This window comes from Camellia sinensis, chromosome 13 (genome assembly GCF_055761805.1).
Source record: "Camellia sinensis isolate YWXY chromosome 13, ASM5576180v1, whole genome shotgun sequence".
NCBI classification, from domain to species: domain Eukaryota; kingdom Viridiplantae; phylum Streptophyta; class Magnoliopsida; order Ericales; family Theaceae; genus Camellia; species Camellia sinensis.
Window position 1 is genome coordinate 75,712,266 of NC_138973.1, and position 19,300 is coordinate 75,731,565.

Consider the following 19,300-nt stretch of genomic DNA (forward strand, 5'->3'; position numbering starts at 1 on the left):
AGCAAAACAGAAGGCCAACATTTCATGAGCTCAAGTAGCTCCACCACTCATAACAATGCGATCTGGGTCAAATGTCCCTTTATCTCCTCTCACTTTTCCCATAAACTTGGCCACACCCTGTTCATGATTAACCATCCATCATACTCACAAGGTAAGAACACAATTCAATTATCGAGTAATATCATTAGAGAGAGAAGGTTTTGATGATTTTAGTACCTTTCTGAACTCTGGCAAGCCATGATAATCCTGATAAATAGCAATGTCTTTGAATTCATTTGCTCCTTCAGCAGCGCAAATAGAGGCTTTGGTTATTCACAACCCATTCTTTAATCAAATCAAAGCAAAGCTACAAAATCCCACAAAGCAAACAGCTTTAATCAAATGTTCCAAGATAATATTATAATAACATTGTCAATTTCATATGAAAGCATTGATGTTGCAATCTCTGTTACCTCGTTTTCTGCAAGACCCATCTGAATAACCCCATTTGGGTTCTGGGTAGGATGGTATGGATTGCTATCGTATGCCTTCCAACCATCAAAATAGGGAGAGTTTTCACCATGCCCATTGTTTGTTGCTATCTTAGACAACAAGTACTAATTGTTGTTTGAATTAAAACCCATTTGATTTTGTGCCTTGAAATGCTGGATTTGCTGCCTGGGGTGATGCCTTCACGAATTCTCACCTCATTCTCTAACATATTTTCAAAATCTGCCCTGTTTAAGAAATGGTTGAAATTAGTTTAATAACAAATCAGTCTAATAAAATATCAAATATCAATGGGAAATAAAATAAAACTAACCCAAGCCACTTTGAAAACTAATCTTATTGTTGATAGCAGAATATCATGGATGACACAACAAACCCAAGCTACTTTCACAACCGGCTGTGTTGGAATGTCAGGGGTCCTAAAAAGATAAATGAATTCCGAAAGAAATCATGAAAATAGTGCATCAAAATACACTGGTCTTTCTTAATAAAGAAACATAAAATTCATAACCATGATCAAATAGAGAGGAGGGAACTAAAGTCAAGTAAATGAAAATTAAGAGATAACAATACTATAACCTCCTCCTCCTTCAACCCACTAATAAATTATTCATTTTCAATGAAATTCTAACATCCTGCACAATAGACACTAAATTTACACAAAAATCCATGTCAAGCATATGTGACTTCCCCCAAAGTATGCAGAGATACTAAGGTCAAGTTTGGCATCTACTAAATAATACAAAAAGTCAAAAAGTCACTATCCTATTTAAGTCACATCATCTTATTTAAATCACATCACCTCTCTAACACATCACATTAAACCCAACCCATATAAGTCAATAAGTCAAAAAGTACATTTTTTTAAAACATCCCAAACTAACCCTAAATTAAATCGTTGCACTTAAATTTAGTTAATTTTCAAAGGCACTTTACATTCCACATTGAATAACCACCCATAAGGTCCAATATTTTACATTGATAGAGACAAAAATATTAGAAATCTACTAAACTACATATCAGTAGGAAGCTTTACAAAAGTGGTTAACATCAATGATATATTTTAAAAAATATTTGCCATAAAATGTCTTTAAACTTATTCTTTTACAAAAAGTACTTGGACGCCTCTAAAGTGATTGGAGGCCTTCAAACTTGTTCTCTATCACATTCTGAAATATCCATGTATCAACTTTTGTATACTTTTTCTAGTGAGGAGCATGCACAATAATCTAATATTTAAAAAACAATAACATTAGCATATTAAAACAATACAAAAAATAGATATTGAAACAATATGGATCAAGAATACCTTATTACAATTCCATCGAAGCAATGTAGTCTTATTTATCCTCTTGAGCTCCATAGCTTTTAATTAAAAGTTTGATTTGATCATAATTAAAACACAATTTTAATGAAAATATACTTTCAATTTATTTCCTTCTTTCATCATTTGCGTTGTTTTTTAAACTTTAGTTACTTCCCTCTTCTATTTGAAAAATTTTATATCTTTATAAAATATCCTTTATAATGTTTTCAAGTTTATTGTTCTGTAAGGATGCATGATTTATTGAAAATTAGTAATATTAAGGATTAAAAGCACCGTGCTCATCTTCACAAATTGTACAATAAAAAAAATTACACATAGATTAGACATGCTTCAAAATATCACATTCTCCAATGCTCCAAAACAAACTTGAAAAGAACCATACTACTTGTGTATTTTTTATTTCCTTTCTTGAGTAGTTTTCCTTTCCTTTTCCTTTAAGCTTCTTATTTGCCTTTGCCTTTGCCTTTGCCTTTGCCTTTCAAAAAATAAGCAAAAATTATTAACAGAAAACATGAGAAGCAAATAAATTTGATTAGTGGGCTTACCCCACAAACACAAAGGACGTTGAAGTCCCGTTCATTATGGATCACAACACTAACATTTCTATTTTGAAGAAACTGAACCTGTATATATATAGAAAAATTATATTAAGAAATGTAGATTAAATAAAAAATTAGTATAGAGATCTAATATTACTGTTTCCTCTAATATATCATCCACCTGTAAAAAATAATACAAAAGCATTTGATTATGAGAAAAATTATAAATAATAAGTAAGAAATTAAGCCTCGATTCATAAAATATATACTAAACATACATAACCAAAAATATGAATGTTGCCCATGATTTAAATTAAAATGAACTCTAAGGTTGTTGAAGAGATTGAAACACCACAGACTTGTAGTGAAGAAATAACTCATTTAATAGTGCTATAAATAGATTGGATTTAAATACCAATGGGTTGTACAATGACTGTTTGATTACTTAATTGCGCCATAATTTAATTACAACAAGCTATTTCTTTCTCACTGTAACTCTAATTGTTAGCAATCAAATAAAAACAAAAGATCATAGAACACTACTTTGCAAGTTAGAAAAGGAAATCCAATTAACACATTAATCAAAATGACCCAAATCATTTATCAAAACACTAATCATATTTGAAACACTCCAATCTTATTTATGCTCTATTTTGTACACTGAAATGAGATGAAATTAAATTAAATGGTAATTCCTTACACTTTCCTATAGAATGATCATTCCCTTATAATAGTTAATGATGACTCTCATTGTAATGACTTTTCATTATTCTTTTAGTCAACCAAACATGAGAAGTGTAAGGAATATTTACACTTTATTACAGTAAGAGTGGTGATTCATCCCACTTATTTTTGGACCACTAATAGCTCTAATGAGCTTAAAAAAAAAAAAAACAAACTCAAGCCAAAACATCACATCACTTTGGTGGGGGCCACTGTGCCACATCATTAGTGATGCTCTAGAGCTCCCAATTTAGTGCTCTAAAACATTATTCATTACAGTAAACCAAACACTATCTAATTGATCAATCATTAGGAGTAAAGTCCCATCAATCAATTATTGAAACTAATTGATTAAGTATATAAATAAATAAATAATTGTAATTTGATTTTCTAAATTATTTTGTAAATGAATTATTATATATATACTCTTATATATTTCCCACTTTCAACCCAATTTATAAAAAAAAGTTTAACTGGAATATTAATTATGAGAAATGTATATATTTTAAGTGATTCCAAATAGATGATAGTTAGGCTACATTTATTTGGCGGATTAGGTTGGATGAGATTATTAGTGAGAGGATTGTTAATGAAGAGATTGTTAATGTGTGGATTGTTAGTGAGGGAATTAAGTAAAAATGTGTTTGTTTTGATGATAGTGTGGAAGATGATTAGTGATAGGATTTTTAAATTATTTTTATATAAAATAAATAAATAAATTATTTCTATATTAAAAAAAACTAAAACAAATATTAAAGCAAATAGGTGCACTTGGTAAAAAAAAAAATTAATTTTTTTTTTATATAAAATAGACTCAATCCCCTTACTATTTTCATAATCTCACCTAAAATTCAACCAAGCTAATCCCCCTACATAGGGGGATTACTAAGCCCCCTTCACTATTAATCCTATAACATTTTGTTGCATTCAAATAAGGGTTTGGTGGGTCCCACGGATTGGTAATCCAATCCATCCTCCCAAACCCCCAATCAAACATGGCCTTATTGTGTTATTGTGTTTGCATCTATAGATGCGAAAATAACTAAAACTTACTTCATAGTGCATGCTTACTATCTCGCACATGATGATCAGTAGGGATGGCAATTTGAACTCGGCCCGACGGGGACCCAACCCCCCGAACCCGATTTAAGCGGTTTTTTCCTGAAAAATATCCCCAACAAGACGGGGATGCTATTCAAAAATCAATCCCCGATCAGTTTCGGGCCGAGGACAGGAATAAGTGTCCTAGCCCCGTACCCAACCCCGTTCATCCCTGAAGCAAAATTACTATTTTACAACCAAACACTTCTCTCTCTCTCTCTCTCTCTCAGTCTCACGCGTCTCAGCTCTCTCCCTCACTCACGTTTATCATCTGTCTCCCACTCACTCACTGACTCAGATCTCTCTGAGTCTCACCACCACTTCTCTCATCTCTCTCATTTCTTATCAGCATCAACATCATCCAGATCTACCACCACCACCGATCTGAACAGATCGATGAAGCCACTGATCTAATGCCACCGATTTGAAGCCACGACCATGACCAGGACCGTGAAGCCACCGATCGATTTCTTGATCAACCGACCATGAACAGATCGTGGTCTGATCGATGTCCGTGAAGCCCCCTGTCTCTATATATATATACATATATATATATATATATATATGTTGTTGATTGATGAACAAATTTTTTTTTTTTTTTGTTCCAAGTTGTTATCTATATTATATTTGTTGTGTGTGTATGTGTTGTTGAACAGATCTGTATACATACAGATTAATTTTTTTTTTTTTTTTTTTTGTTCTTGTGTTTGTATGTGTGTTGAACAGATTTGTCGGGGATTTTTCGGGGTCGGGAAAACCCGATCCCTGTTAGGGGACGGGGACGGGAGATGTGAAGGGTTTCCCATCAGGGATCGGGGCCGGGGATTTTGTTGCTATCGGGGATCGAGGACGAGGAGAGTCATCCCCAACCCCGCCCCGTTGTCATTCCTAATGATCAGCACCACTATACATGCGAATAGAAAAGGAGTCGCTTGTGGTGCCTCTATTTGAGATATATTGGCTCCGTTTGGCAAGAGCTTTTTCGGCTATTTTAGCTACAAAAGATAAAATAGGCTATTTTAGCCACAACAAACAAATCATCACATCCAACTCATAATCATTATACTCTTCTCTCACAAAAAAAGTCAAAAAAACCAAAAAGTCCTTCCCAAACCAAGTTTTTTAGCCTAGGCTAAAATAGCCAAAAATGCCAAAAAAAACCAACCCACTTCCTAAACGGAGGCATTATGACCTTATTTTTATTATTCAAACCATTAATTTTGTAGGGTTCATTGAGTATTTCATGTCTATAAAAAATCATATTAATCGGATTAACAATATGATAGTCGATCATATAGTTGTTGATATCCAATTAATATGATTTTTGGTAGGTATGAAGTACTCAACAAACCCTACAAAATGAATGGTTTGGATTATAAAAATAAGGCCATAATACATCTCAAATGGAGGCACCACAGTCACTGTTGTGCGTTTAGCACAGCACTAACCCCATTTCCTATAAAGATGGAGACCAGTAGATTTGCTCCAAACGACCATTGTTTCTCTCTGATTGGTGAGTCTGATTGCCTTGAGTCCACCATCAATAATGGCTTTGTCAATTGCCTTGCTCATACAAATCTTCACACTCTCTATAATCTCCATCGGATCGTGCTCTACCCATCTGCAATTTCACAAACAAAACAACAATAAAAAACAGAGCAACAACAGAGAGAGAGAGTTCTTCATACCCTGCTTGTGGGTAAAACTGAGTGAACTCGACCTGGTGAGATCCAATTGGGTGGGCATTTTTGTCGTAAAGAATGAATCTGGTGCTGATGGTTCCTTGATCGATTGACCCAATAAATAAATTCTCTTTTGACATTTCTATTCTTCTCTTCCTCTTTCGAAGAGTGTTGTGTTGCATCTCAAATTGACCAAAAAATAGAGCAAAACAGAATTATGAAGATGGAGAGAGAGAGGGGTTGTGTTCAAAATTTGAAATCAGAGAGAGAGAGAGAGAGAGAGAGAGAGAGAGACATTTTCAGCCCTTGAATTGAATCAATCCAATGGTTTACAATTTGACAAAGAGCCAAAAGTCCCATCAGGATTCAAAAATAGAGCTTCCTTATTATATAGATATCTGTTATGGATTGTAAATCTTAATAAATACTAATCACAATATATAAATCCGTAAGTATTAATCCAGACAATTAAATAGTGACTTATCAACTACGTAATGTTTCCACCATTACATGTACTAGTACAGTCCAGTAGACCTTGGCTTGTTGATTGCTCATGGAGCCTTAGTTAAAAGACAGAACATGAGGGCACCCTTTAATGGCAGTAGTGCACCTATATCTAACCAAACTTTATGGTTGTTTAATTAAATAATAAACAAACTCATCCTAATCCTAATCCTTATTTTTCATTATTCTTGGACTTCATTGCATGCGTAAGACACTAAAAAAATATACAAAACTTATTAATCAAAATAGAAGTGCTACTAACCACAATTCACCAACTAGAATAGTTAATAAATTACATAATAAGATGATGTATAACATCATTATAAGAAATAATGCTACAATAGATAACAATTTACTGAAGAAAGAGGTTTGAGGATGTATAAGAATGATCAAAACTGAACCAGCCCATAGGATAAATTGAAATTTCATCTAGAATGGCATTATATTAGTTGCATTTTTGATATTATGAACCCAATAGATCATCTTCCATTTAGAAATGGGTGGATCATAGCGACCCATATCATTATGTTAAAAAAAAAATTGTATAAAATTCCTTTTTTTGGCATAGGATACACCAACATTGTTTCCTTGTTGCAACCCTTGCTGGGCAAATTACATTTTACCCCCTTAAACTATTGTCTCATATCATTTTATCCCTTTGAACTAATAATTATAACAATTAACCTCCCTCATCTATTAATTCTTTTCAATTTAGACCTTAATGATGAAAATACCTTTTTAACTATAGGAGTAAATTACAAATTACCCTGTTGAACTATCACTCAATATCACTCTACACCCTCAACTAAAAAAATGTTTGATTTTTAATTTAAAATTTTTTTTGTATTTTTTATTTTTAGTAATTTTTTTTCATATCTTAGTCAAAATATTTAAATTTTTAGATGCATCTAAAATTTAAATATTTGTGAAGAATTTTTTTAAAAAAATCACTAAAGATGAAAAATTAAAAAAAATATAAAACAAAAAACTAGTATATTTTTATATTTCTTGTCTTTAGTGAATATTTTTTTAATTTTTTTTATAAATATTTTTATTATTTGGTTTTCAATTTATTTACTAATTTTTTTCTAACAAACTAAAAATTAATTTACTGATAAAATTATAAAAAAAAAAAATCGAAATTGCAAGTGATAATTAAGTGTTAGTTCAAGTGGTAAAGTAATAGGGGGTGTGGTTCAAGGGGCTAAAATGTAATTTACTCGATTAATGAAAGGCTGTTTTAATCATAAAGGTTCGAATTGAAGGAAAAAAAAATTAATAGATGAGGAGAGCTAGTTGTTACAATCTTGGATAAATTACACTAACAGTTTCTGAGCTTTCCATTTACCTCCTTCACATTAAAAAAATTACACTTACCCTCCTGTCAGATTAAAATAAAATATTTGGCCATTAGTTTTTATATATATAAAATAATACAGATACTTTGTTCATGTCATTTCAAGTGAAATAATAAACATTTTTTTTTTTTTTTTGGTTTAACTCAAACAAAAAAATGAATTTTTTTTCTATTTTTTTATTTTTATTGAATTTTTTTAATATTTTAAGTAATTTTTTTATTTTTTAGATACACTTAATCTAGATATACTAAAGAAGTATAATATTTTGTTTTTTTTTTTTTAAATTCACCAAATACAAAAAAATACAATAATTCAATACATTACTTTATTTTGTTGTATTCAATGGATTTTTTTTAAGTTCTTTGTCTAAATTTTATACTTTTTGAATTTATCTAGATTAAATTGATCTAATCTAGGTAAAATGATGGAAATAAAAATGAAAATTTATGTTTATATATACAAATTTATACAAAAAAATATATATCATAAAAATGTTGTAATAGTGATATTGTTATAAATATAAATCATGTTTATGGATATTTTATTTTAAAGTGAAAGGTCACTATTAAGCTATATCATTGTATTTGAAAAATCTATATAAAATTTATATTTGTATATTATTACTCAATAAGAATATGTTCAGGTAGAATTTAATGATTCAAAGTTGCAAAATGTAGTCATGATGATAAGAAAAATAATAAAATGGTCATTTAGAAAATTTTAAGGTATGACGTCAGCAATCTATGGGGCAATTTGTAACAAAATTATAAACCGAGGGGAATGTAATTTTTTAAATGTGAGGGAAAATTTTGTATTAAACAAAAATCTCAGGAGATGTCAGTGTAATTTACCCGTACAATTTTTAGTTGAAAAGGGTGAAATGGTACGGAACAATAGTTGAAAGGGGAAAAGTGTAATTTTCCCTTCCTCAAATTGAAGCTTCTTATTCCTTCACAATTTATAGGGATTTGAAGCCACAAGAAGAATATAAGGATTTGAAGCCAGTTAATTTATGATTCTCAAATTTCTGTTCAAATGTTGATTTTGGTCCAAGCTATACCCATTCCTCTTGGTTACCTTTTGCTTAACTTTATTCTCAGGAATAGTTTCCTTGAGGCAAATTGAGTCATCTCATGAGATATATTTCGCAAGATTTACAAGAGAAGGAAAGGAAAAAAAAAATAAAAAAATTGTTAAGGGAAAAACAAATTTAGAGCTGTAAAAGTTGAGAAATAACACAAATCTTTGTAACATTAGGTAAATAATGATCACAAGATCACAAAAAATGGCAATTCTATTGCCAACAACACATCACAATTTTGACAAAAAAGAGACAGAAACAACTACAACAATGATGAGAGATTAAACTAGAGGCATAAACCTATGCAATTTGGTAACATGCAAATTGCATCCAACAAATGGGCAGTAGTGCCAGTTATTGAATGTGTTAATTCTATATGCCTTTGAATTGCATATACATTTGAAAAAATCCCTAGAATGAATCCAAGAATTTAGAGGATGTATTAACCATAGCAAAAAAATTGATCTTTTCCATCTGATCTAAGTCCTAGCCCGAACAAGGGGTGAAGAAATAGGGGAGTGAGGGGACATCATGTGTGGTGCCATCCCAATATCATCCAACCTTCTAAATGATAAACTGAGCTTAAGATTGCTTTGCCAACATTGCCTCTTGGCAGTCACAAAGCTTCGTATCCTTCGTAGAGCAACTCTCATGGTTTCATCATCCATGTTTGCAAAGCAAACTCTGAACCAACCTGGCTCTGAGCAGTGGAAAGACGAGCCAGGAGAAACATTAAGCTTGACATCGTGGACGATCACACGCCAAAGTGCCATCTCGGATTCAAAAGTTGAGTCCTCGAGGAGCCTACGCAAGTCCATCCAGAAAAAGAGCCCTGCATTGCTCTTCAAGCTACCAATTCCTACTTGAGCAAGTCCCTTTGTGAATAACTCATGCCTTTTCGCTAGCCTCTCTGCACTTTTAGCAATAAATTTCTCAACAAAGATATCATCCAACAACATTGATGCAATCATATGTTGAGTTTGGGTAGAAACTAGCCCAAAACTTGACATCCTACGAGCACAACTTGTCACTGCATCATTGTATGAATAAACTATGCCAACCCTGAAGCCAGGGAAGCCCATGTCCTTCGAGAGACTATAAACAATGTGGATGAGATTGCGGTTGCAATCTATTTCCTCTATTATCTCAGCAATGCTAATGAAACTGGGCTGATTGAAAACTGTGGCAGCATATATCTCATCAGCGACTAGATGGATGTTTTTTTCATTGATGAAGCTCACTATAATTCTTAGTGTCTCCCTGTCTAAGACAGTTCCCAATGGATTTGATGGATTGGTTATGAGCAAGCCCTTAATTTTGATGTTAGCCTCTTTTGCTCCCTTGAATGCTGCTTCCAAGGCTGATTTGGTGACCTTAAAATTGTTAGAGCTCTCACAAACTACTGGAACAAGCTCTACTCCTGTTCGCCATTTCAAGTCTCGATCAAATCTGCAATGGAATCCCAACTGTTAGCAAATCCCTAAGTCAAACAAAAATCAGAGAAAAATGAAATTTACTAGTAATTAAGATCATTCCATTGCAGCCCACAAAATTTTTTTGAGTAATCATAATACAAACAGAAAATATATACAGAATGATATGATAAGAGTTATGAGCCTATCACTTTAAAGCAAAATATTCCATTAAATGCTTCTTAATATAAAAAATGTCACTGCCACGTCATTCTGATAAATGTTGATGTATGAAAATTTTGGAAGAATAGCATTTTCCATACTTTTTTGCTAAATCATGTTAAGATTTTGAATCACGTGATGGGGGAATTGGGAGACAAAGCATAATTTATTACCATGTTAAGTTTGAACCCTTTAAGCCAATTGCTTTATTAGTTAGATTCTAGAAAATTTTCTTTCAAGATGCCAGTTAAGGTTGCATGTGAGAACAAATTGATTTTGAATAGATGTTAATTGGCCCAGTATCGGGGAATCTACCAACAAAATGGCAGAAAGGGAAGATGGCTTTTACGTTCCTAAAGGTTGTTTTCACTCACCGTCAAATATAGTCAAGTGGTATTGTAGGACCAGATCACTTTCTGTAGAAAGAAAATTTGGTTGTTCTCAACTTCTCATGTCCCCACCAATAATTTAAATTAATTTTAAAACTGTTGTATGTGAAAAAGGAAGTGTCTGGTTTAGAAGCAATGCTAATAATAAGAAAAAATAGCTAGAAAAACTTTTCAGAATTTGAAATGTGAGGATCAGATTCTTTCTGAAAGTTTCCCACACCAAACAAAGTTTAAATCTCCATTTATTCAAATTCTATACACTTTACTTTTCTGAGTATTTTTTGTGGGTACATAGCATTTTTGAAGTGCTATAGTTGACTATATCCAGTTATTGGCTAAGATTAGTTTAATCATTGATCTAAGTTTGAATATTCTCTTCAAAGAGCCAAACATAATTGAATTTATTGGTGAAGAATACTTATATGTAAGTTTTGCTACCAGCATTTATGCACAAAAAAATAAAAATAAAAACAGAAATATGCACAGAAAAATCAATGGGTGACCCAGAATCATTCAAGGTGCCATCAATCGTTCTATGCACACTTCTGTGAATCTTCTTTTATGTGCACATAGTATTATTGATATTATATTCGATATTCACAAAAACCCAGAAAAATTAAGAGAAAATGAGGAGTTAAAATGATGTATTACCCTGCATAATATGGTGTAGGTACCAAGAATGCTTCACCAGGATTAGCTAAACAGAAGGCCAACATTTCATGAGCTCCAGTAGCTCCACCACTCATAACAATGCGATCTGGGTCAAATGTTACTCTATCGCCTCTCACTTTTCCCATAAACTTAGCCACACCCTGTTCATGATTAACCATCCGTCATATTCACAAGGTAAGAACACAATTCAATTATTGAGTAATATCATTAGAGAGAGAAGGTTTTGATGATTTTAGTACCTTTCTGAACTCTGGCAAGCCATGATAATCCTGATAAATAGCAATGTCTTTGAATTCATTTGCTCCTTCAGCAGTGCAAATGGAGGCTTTGGGATTATTCACAACCCATTCTTTAATCAAATCAAAGCAAAGCTGCAAAAACCCACAAAGCAAACAGCTTTAATCAAATGTTCCAAGATAATATTATAATAACTTTGTCAATTTCATATGAAAGCTTTGATGTTGCAATCTCTGTTACCTCGTTTTCTGCTAGACCCGTCTGAATAACCCCATTTGGGTTCTGGGTAGGATGGTATGGATTGCTATCGTACGCCTTCCAACCATCAAAATAGGGAGAGTTTTCACCATGCCCATTGTTTGTTGCTATCTTAGACAACAAGTTCTGATTGTTGTTTGAATTGAAACCCATTTGATTTTGTGCCTTGAAATGCTGGATTTGTTGCCTGAAAGTGAAGATTGTGAGAGAGGGAAGTGATAATTTTGTTTATCTGTGTTGTGGGTTTTTGTTAGATGTTTGGGTTGGGTTGAGTTGTAGTATTTTAACATCATGGCAATACTTATTTATAGTGGTTTGTTAATGGTGAGAGAAGAAGGAGATGAGAAATGAAGGAAGAAAGATCAACAAATGGATGTTTCCTTGAAAGTCTGTGGCTGCTTTTGACCGCAAGTTTCATGTATTCTTTTTTACTGGGTTTTGAGGTCAGCGAGGAGACAGGATATTCGGCCAATGGCCATCTTTTTCTTTCGAGCTGTACAAAGTGTGTCAAAGACCAAACTCACAACCATTTAGATCATTGACAAAAATAAGGACCGTGATTCATCCCCCGAAAAGGGGGGAACTCGAATCCCCCGAATTTCCATTTCAAGTAAAAAAAAAAAAAAAAAAAAAGAAAAAAAAGAAAAAAAAAAGAAAACAGTTTCCAGAAAAGGAAATTAGGGGGATTAGGGGAGGGGTTTTAGGGCTCTAAATCATTTTCCCAAAAATAAATAGGTAAATTACACATTGCCGCTTTAAAGTTTCAACTATTTTTTATTTTGACCTTTTAAGTTTAATTTTTTTATTTTAGCCTTTTATATTTACAATTCTTTTCATTTTGACCCTTTAAGTTTAATTTTTTTCACATTAACGATCCTTTAAGTTTAATTTTTCTCACTTTAACCCTTCATATTTACAATCCTTCCTACATTATTCCTAGACTAGCTTTTATCCAAAAAATTAACAGAATATGCCACATCACTAACACATCAGTTCTATGTGTGATGTAAAAAATTCACTAAAGATGTAAAAAATAAAAAATAGAGAACAAAAAAAATGAAATTTTTTTTTAGTCTTTAGTGAACTTTTTTTTAAAATTTATTCATAAACATTATTACATTATAGATGTATTTAGATTAAATGCAGCTAAAAAAATTTAAAAAAAAAAATTAACTAAAAAAAGAAAAAAGTTTACTAAAGACCAAAAAAATGAAAATATACTGACTCAAACACTTGTATTGTCAATTCTGAAATGAAAAATTTACTATCATTTTTTTTGCCTTTAGTAAACTTTTTTCTTTTTTTAGTTAAATTTGTTTTTATTTTTTTAGCTGCACCTAATCTAGATGCATCTATAATGTAATAATGTTTATGAATAAATTTGAGAGAAAAAAAGTTCACTAAAGACTAAAAAATATTCCATTTTTTTTGTTTTTTAATTTTTATTTTTTGCATCTTTAGTGAATTTTTTACATGACTTACGGAACTGATATGTTAGTGATGCGACAAATTCACTAAAAATGTAAGTCGGCCAATTTTTAATTGATGTAAAAAATTGGACGACATAAAAGTGAGAATGATTGCAAACATGAAGGGTCAAAGTGGGAAAAATTACAAACATGAAGGGTCAAAGTGAAAAAAATCAAACTTAAAGGGCCAAAGTGGAAAGGATTACAAATATGAAGGACCAAAATGGGAAGGATTGTAAATAAAAAGGACCAAAGTAAGAAAAATCAAACTTGAAAGGTCAAAGTGCAAAATGGGTGAAACTTTAGAAAGGCAAAATATAATTTACCCAAATAAATAAATAAAACTTTACTTGTATAGATTAATAACAAAAAGATTTTTAGGTGGTATTGATTAAAATTGAAAATTTAATGTTAAATTTTTTTAAGTTGAAAATTTGTTTAATAAGAAAATTAAGTGTGGAACAAAAAAATATGGTTGACAATAATAGTAGAGGTGGAAGATTAGTGGTTTTGTGAGAGTGGAGGCATCGTGTAATGAAAGGTGGTTGTGGTGTTGAAATGGCGGTGTTATTTGTCGCAACGGTAGTGCTAATAGTGGAAGTGGAGGGTTCTGGTAGTAGTGATGGTAGTGACAATGGTAACCGTTATAGTAATAGTAGTAAAATTGTAATGATACTAGTCGTGACAATAGTAATGATGCCTAAGATGATACGTAGTAGTGTTAGTGGTAGGGGTGGTGGCAGTAGCAATAGCCGAGGTATTGGCGTGTAGTAATAGTTGTGTAGAAGTAGTGGTTGTGGCGGTCATGGGGTCAGAGCTAGCTCTGGGGACAAGTCAACAAAGCACTTGCTTTGGACCTCCAAATTTGAGCTAAAAATTAGGACCTCAATTTATAAAAAATTCTTATAATGTTTTAGACCTCAATTAAATGAAGACTGCCAAATTTTTAACACCAAAAATCACCAAACTCCAATTCTCATCACCAAACTCAAACACAAAATTGTTTTTATAAGTGGTGGGTTTCAATTACTTTGATTTCAACTTACCAAAACCTAACTTTTTATGAATGAAGGATCCAAAGTAATTGATTTCACTTTACCAAATTTCTTTCCAACTTAATTTATCATTATGAGATTGAACTTTCTAAAATCTTAATATTCTCTCTAGATGCTTTTAGATTTTGTATCATTTTAAGTTTTACCTCAATTGTTTGTTAACTTTACTTAAAAAGTGAAATCTCTATAATTAAATTGATTGTTGTTTGTTGAATAATGAAATGTAATGTTTATTTAATTATACTTTCAAGAAAGTATAGAAGGATTAATTGAATCACAATTTCAAGCTCGTGGTTCAATTTGTAACTAAAAATGCAAGAACAATAATATTTAAGTGATACAGTAATATGATTCATCTAGTTTTTTTTTTTTTTTTTGATATTACAGTTCTATATTTTTGTATAATTTTTTTTTTTTCGTGTAAATGGTTAGATATAAACAATAATACTAAATTTGATCCTTTAAAATTTTTGTAATACTTTTTTAAGTTGATTTTTTTTTTTTTTTTTTTTGAGTGACATTGTTGTTTGGGATGTGTTATATAAGTGTACTTTTTTATTTTTTGACTAAAAAAGTAGAGAAAAAAATGTATGTTTGGGATAATTTTTTAATTTTTTACAAAAAGATGTGTAATAAATTATTGTAATAAATCAAAATAACCATTTTTACCTTTGTTGACTTTTTGACTTTTGGATAGACAAATTCAAATGGCAAAATAATAATAAACTTTCTCCAAATAGAATGGATTTTTTAAAATTTTTAGTAATTTTTAAAATTTTTAACTTTTATAAGTTATGCCAAATTAAAGCTCGATATTTAAAAAAATAATAATTATTATTATTTTTTTTAAATGATATTAATTTTAATTATTTTATATTTTTGTGCACACGTATTCAATTACAGCCAGCAATGACAATTTTGATTACATTAGAGATGTAAGGTACATGTCCTATGGGATATCAACACGTAAACAACACTATGTTACCATAAAAGGATGCAGACAGACATAGCAACACGGATTTGCCCTACCCTCTCACTAAATTGATGTTTGAGAGCAACAATGTCAACTCTTTCAGACTCTGCCTCCTACTATCCTTAACCGAGGTTGTGGTGTTTTGGAAAGCTATTAAAAAGTTAATTTTTTAATTTTTTTGGTAAGTGTTTTTTATTAAAAAGTTAGGTTATTTTGGATAAAAAAAAAATGAATTTTTTAGTTAAAAAAATTAAAAAGTTGACTTTTTTAATGTGTTCTCAAAAGATCCCGTAGTCTTCATTTGAAATGTAGGTTAATTTTTTTTATTTTTTAGTTATTTAATTTAGAATTAAAAAGTTTTGTTTTGGATAAATTTTTTAGATTTTTGTAAAAAAAAATAAAATTATGATTTGAATGTAATATTTTATCTTATTAATTTAAAAATTCTATTTTATTTTTTTTTATTATTTTAGCCTAAACTCTCCATGCCAAACATAACCATAATAGTTGCGTTTTGGTGTTTTGGAAATTTTAAGGATAAATTATCTATAAGTTTTAATAGTTGAATTTAATTATTATCAAGTTTTATTGAAAATGAAATTTAATAAAATCATTGTTAAAAATAATTTTTTATGATAATTTTTGTATCTGTTGTTAAAAATTAATAATTAGTGATTTTTTGTCATTATTTTTATAAATTGTCTCTAAAACTTACAATTAGTGATGTTTTTCTGGGAAAATTTTTTCAAACTATTGCTGAAAGTTAAAAATTAATAAACTTTTTTGTGATAATTTTTTTAAGTTATCGCTAAAATTTATAATTAGTGATATTTTTTATGACAAATTTTTCAAATTGTCGTTAAAAATTAACAATTAGTAATGTATTTTAATAGTGCTTGGTATAAATTAAAAAAAAAATCATTAATTTTCATAGGACCTATTAGATAATAAGCTCATCTATTATGACCTATATCTAACTCGTCCAATTTTTAATTAGGTATGACTTTTGTCAAACCTATTCTTTGATTTGGATGTTCAAATTTTCCCTATTAAGAGCCCATTTTGGTTCATTTCATTAATTCAAGTAGTTCAACTTTTAGTATATTTGAAGTATATTATTATTCGTATAAAAAGAAAGTAGATATTAGTAATTACATACTTAAATTATATTCATCTTTAAAAAAATAAAGGCAAATATAAATTAAAATTAAATTGTCTAATTTTTTTGAGACAAATGTGATCTAGACATTTGGTCGTTGATATTAAATTAATCTAATTTTTTGAATAGCTGATCTAATTGAAATGCACTAAAAAATATATTGGGGAAAATATGTGATTCTCACAAGTAAATTAATCAATGGGAATAAAAAATAATGCGGAAAAATTAGATAAAAAACAACACAATAATTTTTACGTGGTTCCCTCAATGTGAGGTACGTCCACGGAATCGAAATCCGATTCCACTATCAACTAAATAGTTTTCAAACGATTACAAACGAAACACGAATGGTCTCACAAACCACCTTTACGTAAATTTCAAATAATCACAAATAAACAAGAAGAAAGATCTCACCAAATAGATGAATCAAAATTTTCAAAACCAGAGTTGAAGAAGACCCAAAATAATTAATCCAAATCAACTTCACCAAAACATCTAGCCGAAGATGCACTGAAAAACATTCCAAAGCACCAACGAATTAGCAAATCAACAGCCGCACTACTTCCGAAAAAGTGGAACAGATTTGTAGCAACCTCATAGCACCGAATAAATCATACCAAGCCCTATCTCACCAAAATCAATTAGCTGCTACCATGTGCATCGAAAACAAATACAAATATTTATATATATTGTTGAATCTTGAATTTTGTAATCAAACCTAATTGTTACTAAACTGAATTAGGCCTCCACAAAATTAGATATAATATATAAAAATATATTATACTTAAACCAAACCAAATTAAAACTCTTTTAGTAAACCAATTGGGTCCCACACTCCAATAAGGAGGTATGCCCAACAATTCTCCCCTTACCGACTTAGGTGGAGAAATCAACCATACCCGCCAAAGTTCGACACTTTAAATGTTTGTCCCTTGACAAAATCTTTGTCAACATATCCAAAATATTATCATCTGTGTGAACCTTTTCGAGTTGCAACAATTTCGAATCTAACACATCACGAATCCAGTGGTATCTCACATCAATGTGTTTCGATCTCGAATGAAAAGTAGAATTTTTACTCAGGTGAATAGCACTTTGACTATCACAATAAAGCACATGCTTTTCTTGTTTCAAACCCAATTCCTGCAAAAATTTCTTCAACCATAGCTCTTCTTTGCAAGCTTCCGTAATGGCAATAAATTCAGCTTCGGTAGTTGAGAGAGTAACACATTTTTGTAATTTAGATTGCCATGCCACAACTCCCCCTACAAAGGACATCAAATACCTCGAAGTAGATTTCCTAGAATCAACATCACCAGCTATGTTAAAATCTGTGAACCCATCAAGTATCGGCTTACCATCTCCAAAACACAAACAAACATTCGAAGTCTCTCGAAGATACCTTAGAATCCATTTTACCGCTGCCCAATGTTTTTTACCCGGATTAGAGAGAAACCGACTTACCACACCAACGACGTGAGCAATATCCGACCTTGTACAAACCATGGCATACGTTAAAGAACCAACTGCTGAAGCATAAGGAACTTTCAACATCTTTTCCTTGTCTTTCTCACTTGTAAGACATTAATTCGAACTAAGTTTGAAGCGACCCGCAAGTGGACAACCAACCGGCTTTGCTTTATTCATGTTGAACCTCTCAAGAACTTTCTCAATGTAGCTTTCTTGAGACAACCAAATCAGTACCTCTTTGCGATCACAAACAATTTTCATACCAAGAATTTGCTTTGCTGGCTCCAAATCTTTCATAGCAAAAGACTTGCTCAACTCCAATTTCAACATGTTTGTCATGGTAGAATCTTGACCCACAATTAACATGTCATCAAAATAAAGCAAAAGAATAATAAATTTACCATCCGAAAAAATTTTCACAGACACACAATGGTCCGAAGTGGTTTTAGAAAACCATTATTCATCATGAAAGAGTCAAATTTTTTGTACCATTGCCGCGGGGCTTGCTTGAGACCATACAAACTTTTCTTCAAATTGCAAACAAATTTCTCTTTCTCTTTCTCTACAAAACCTTCTGGTTACTCCATGTAAATTTCTTCTTCAAGATCACCATGGAGAAATGCGGTCTTCACATCAAGTTGCTCAACTTCAAGGTTCATACTTGTAGCCACGCCAAGTATAACCCGAATAGAAGACATCTTCACAACTGGCAAGAAAATCTCATCAAAGTCAATTCTTTTTTTTTTGCCCAAAACCTTTCACAACAAGACGTGCTTTGTACCTCAGATTCTTGCCATGATTCTTCAATTTGAAGACCCACTTATTTTTCAAAATTTTCCTCCCCTTAGGCAAATTCACTAAATCATAAGTGTGATTTTCAAGTAAGGAATTCATCTCCTCTTCCATGGCCTTTTTCCAATCACCTTTCTTTGCATGTTCAATTGCTTCTTGGTAGCTCTCAAGCTCCCCTTGATCTGAAATCAACACAAATTCATTAGGAGGATACTTTCTTGAAGGTTGTCAGTCTGTTGTAGATTTCTTCAACTCAAGTTGTGGTGGCGGTTCTTGAGTTGGATGCTCTTCCTTAATTTTAGGCTCAGCTTCATTAGGATTAGCATCATCCTCCACATCTTCAATAGGTGGCTGCACATCTCCCCCATTTTCATCATGAACTGAAGAT

The 19,300-nt window shown here is 31.4% G+C and overlaps 1 protein-coding gene across 1 annotated transcript; it reads right to left on the reverse strand.

Moving 5' to 3' along the window:
* Positions 1-8,948: 8,948 nt before the first annotated feature.
* LOC114279312 (1-aminocyclopropane-1-carboxylate synthase) lies at positions 8,949-12,493 on the reverse strand. The gene is made up of 4 exons (XM_028221530.2): positions 11,977-12,493; positions 11,739-11,870; positions 11,479-11,639; positions 8,949-10,253 (listed from the first exon to the last, which is right to left on the reverse strand). Exons 1-4 carry the CDS (start codon positions 12,145-12,147, stop codon positions 9,284-9,286), a joined length of 1,434 nt encoding a protein of 477 aa, XP_028077331.1. The 5' UTR covers positions 12,148-12,493; the 3' UTR covers positions 8,949-9,283.
* Between the last annotated feature and the right edge of the window lie 6,807 nt (positions 12,494-19,300).

What these genes read in the sequence shown, in the direction of transcription:
- LOC114279312 (XM_028221530.2), bottom strand. Translation starts at nt 12,147, where the DNA reads ATGGGTTTCAATTCAAACAACAATCAGAACTTGTTGTCTAAGATAGCA. An exon ending in CGGGTCTAGCAGAAAACGAG is followed by an intron (nt 11,871 to 11,976) that starts GTAACAGAGATT and finishes GGGTTTTTGCAG; the next exon opens with CTTTGCTTTGATTTGATTAA. An exon ending in CCTACACCATATTATGCAGG is followed by an intron (nt 10,254 to 11,478) that starts GTAATACATCAT and finishes ATTCCATTGCAG; the next exon opens with ATTTGATCGAGACTTGAAAT.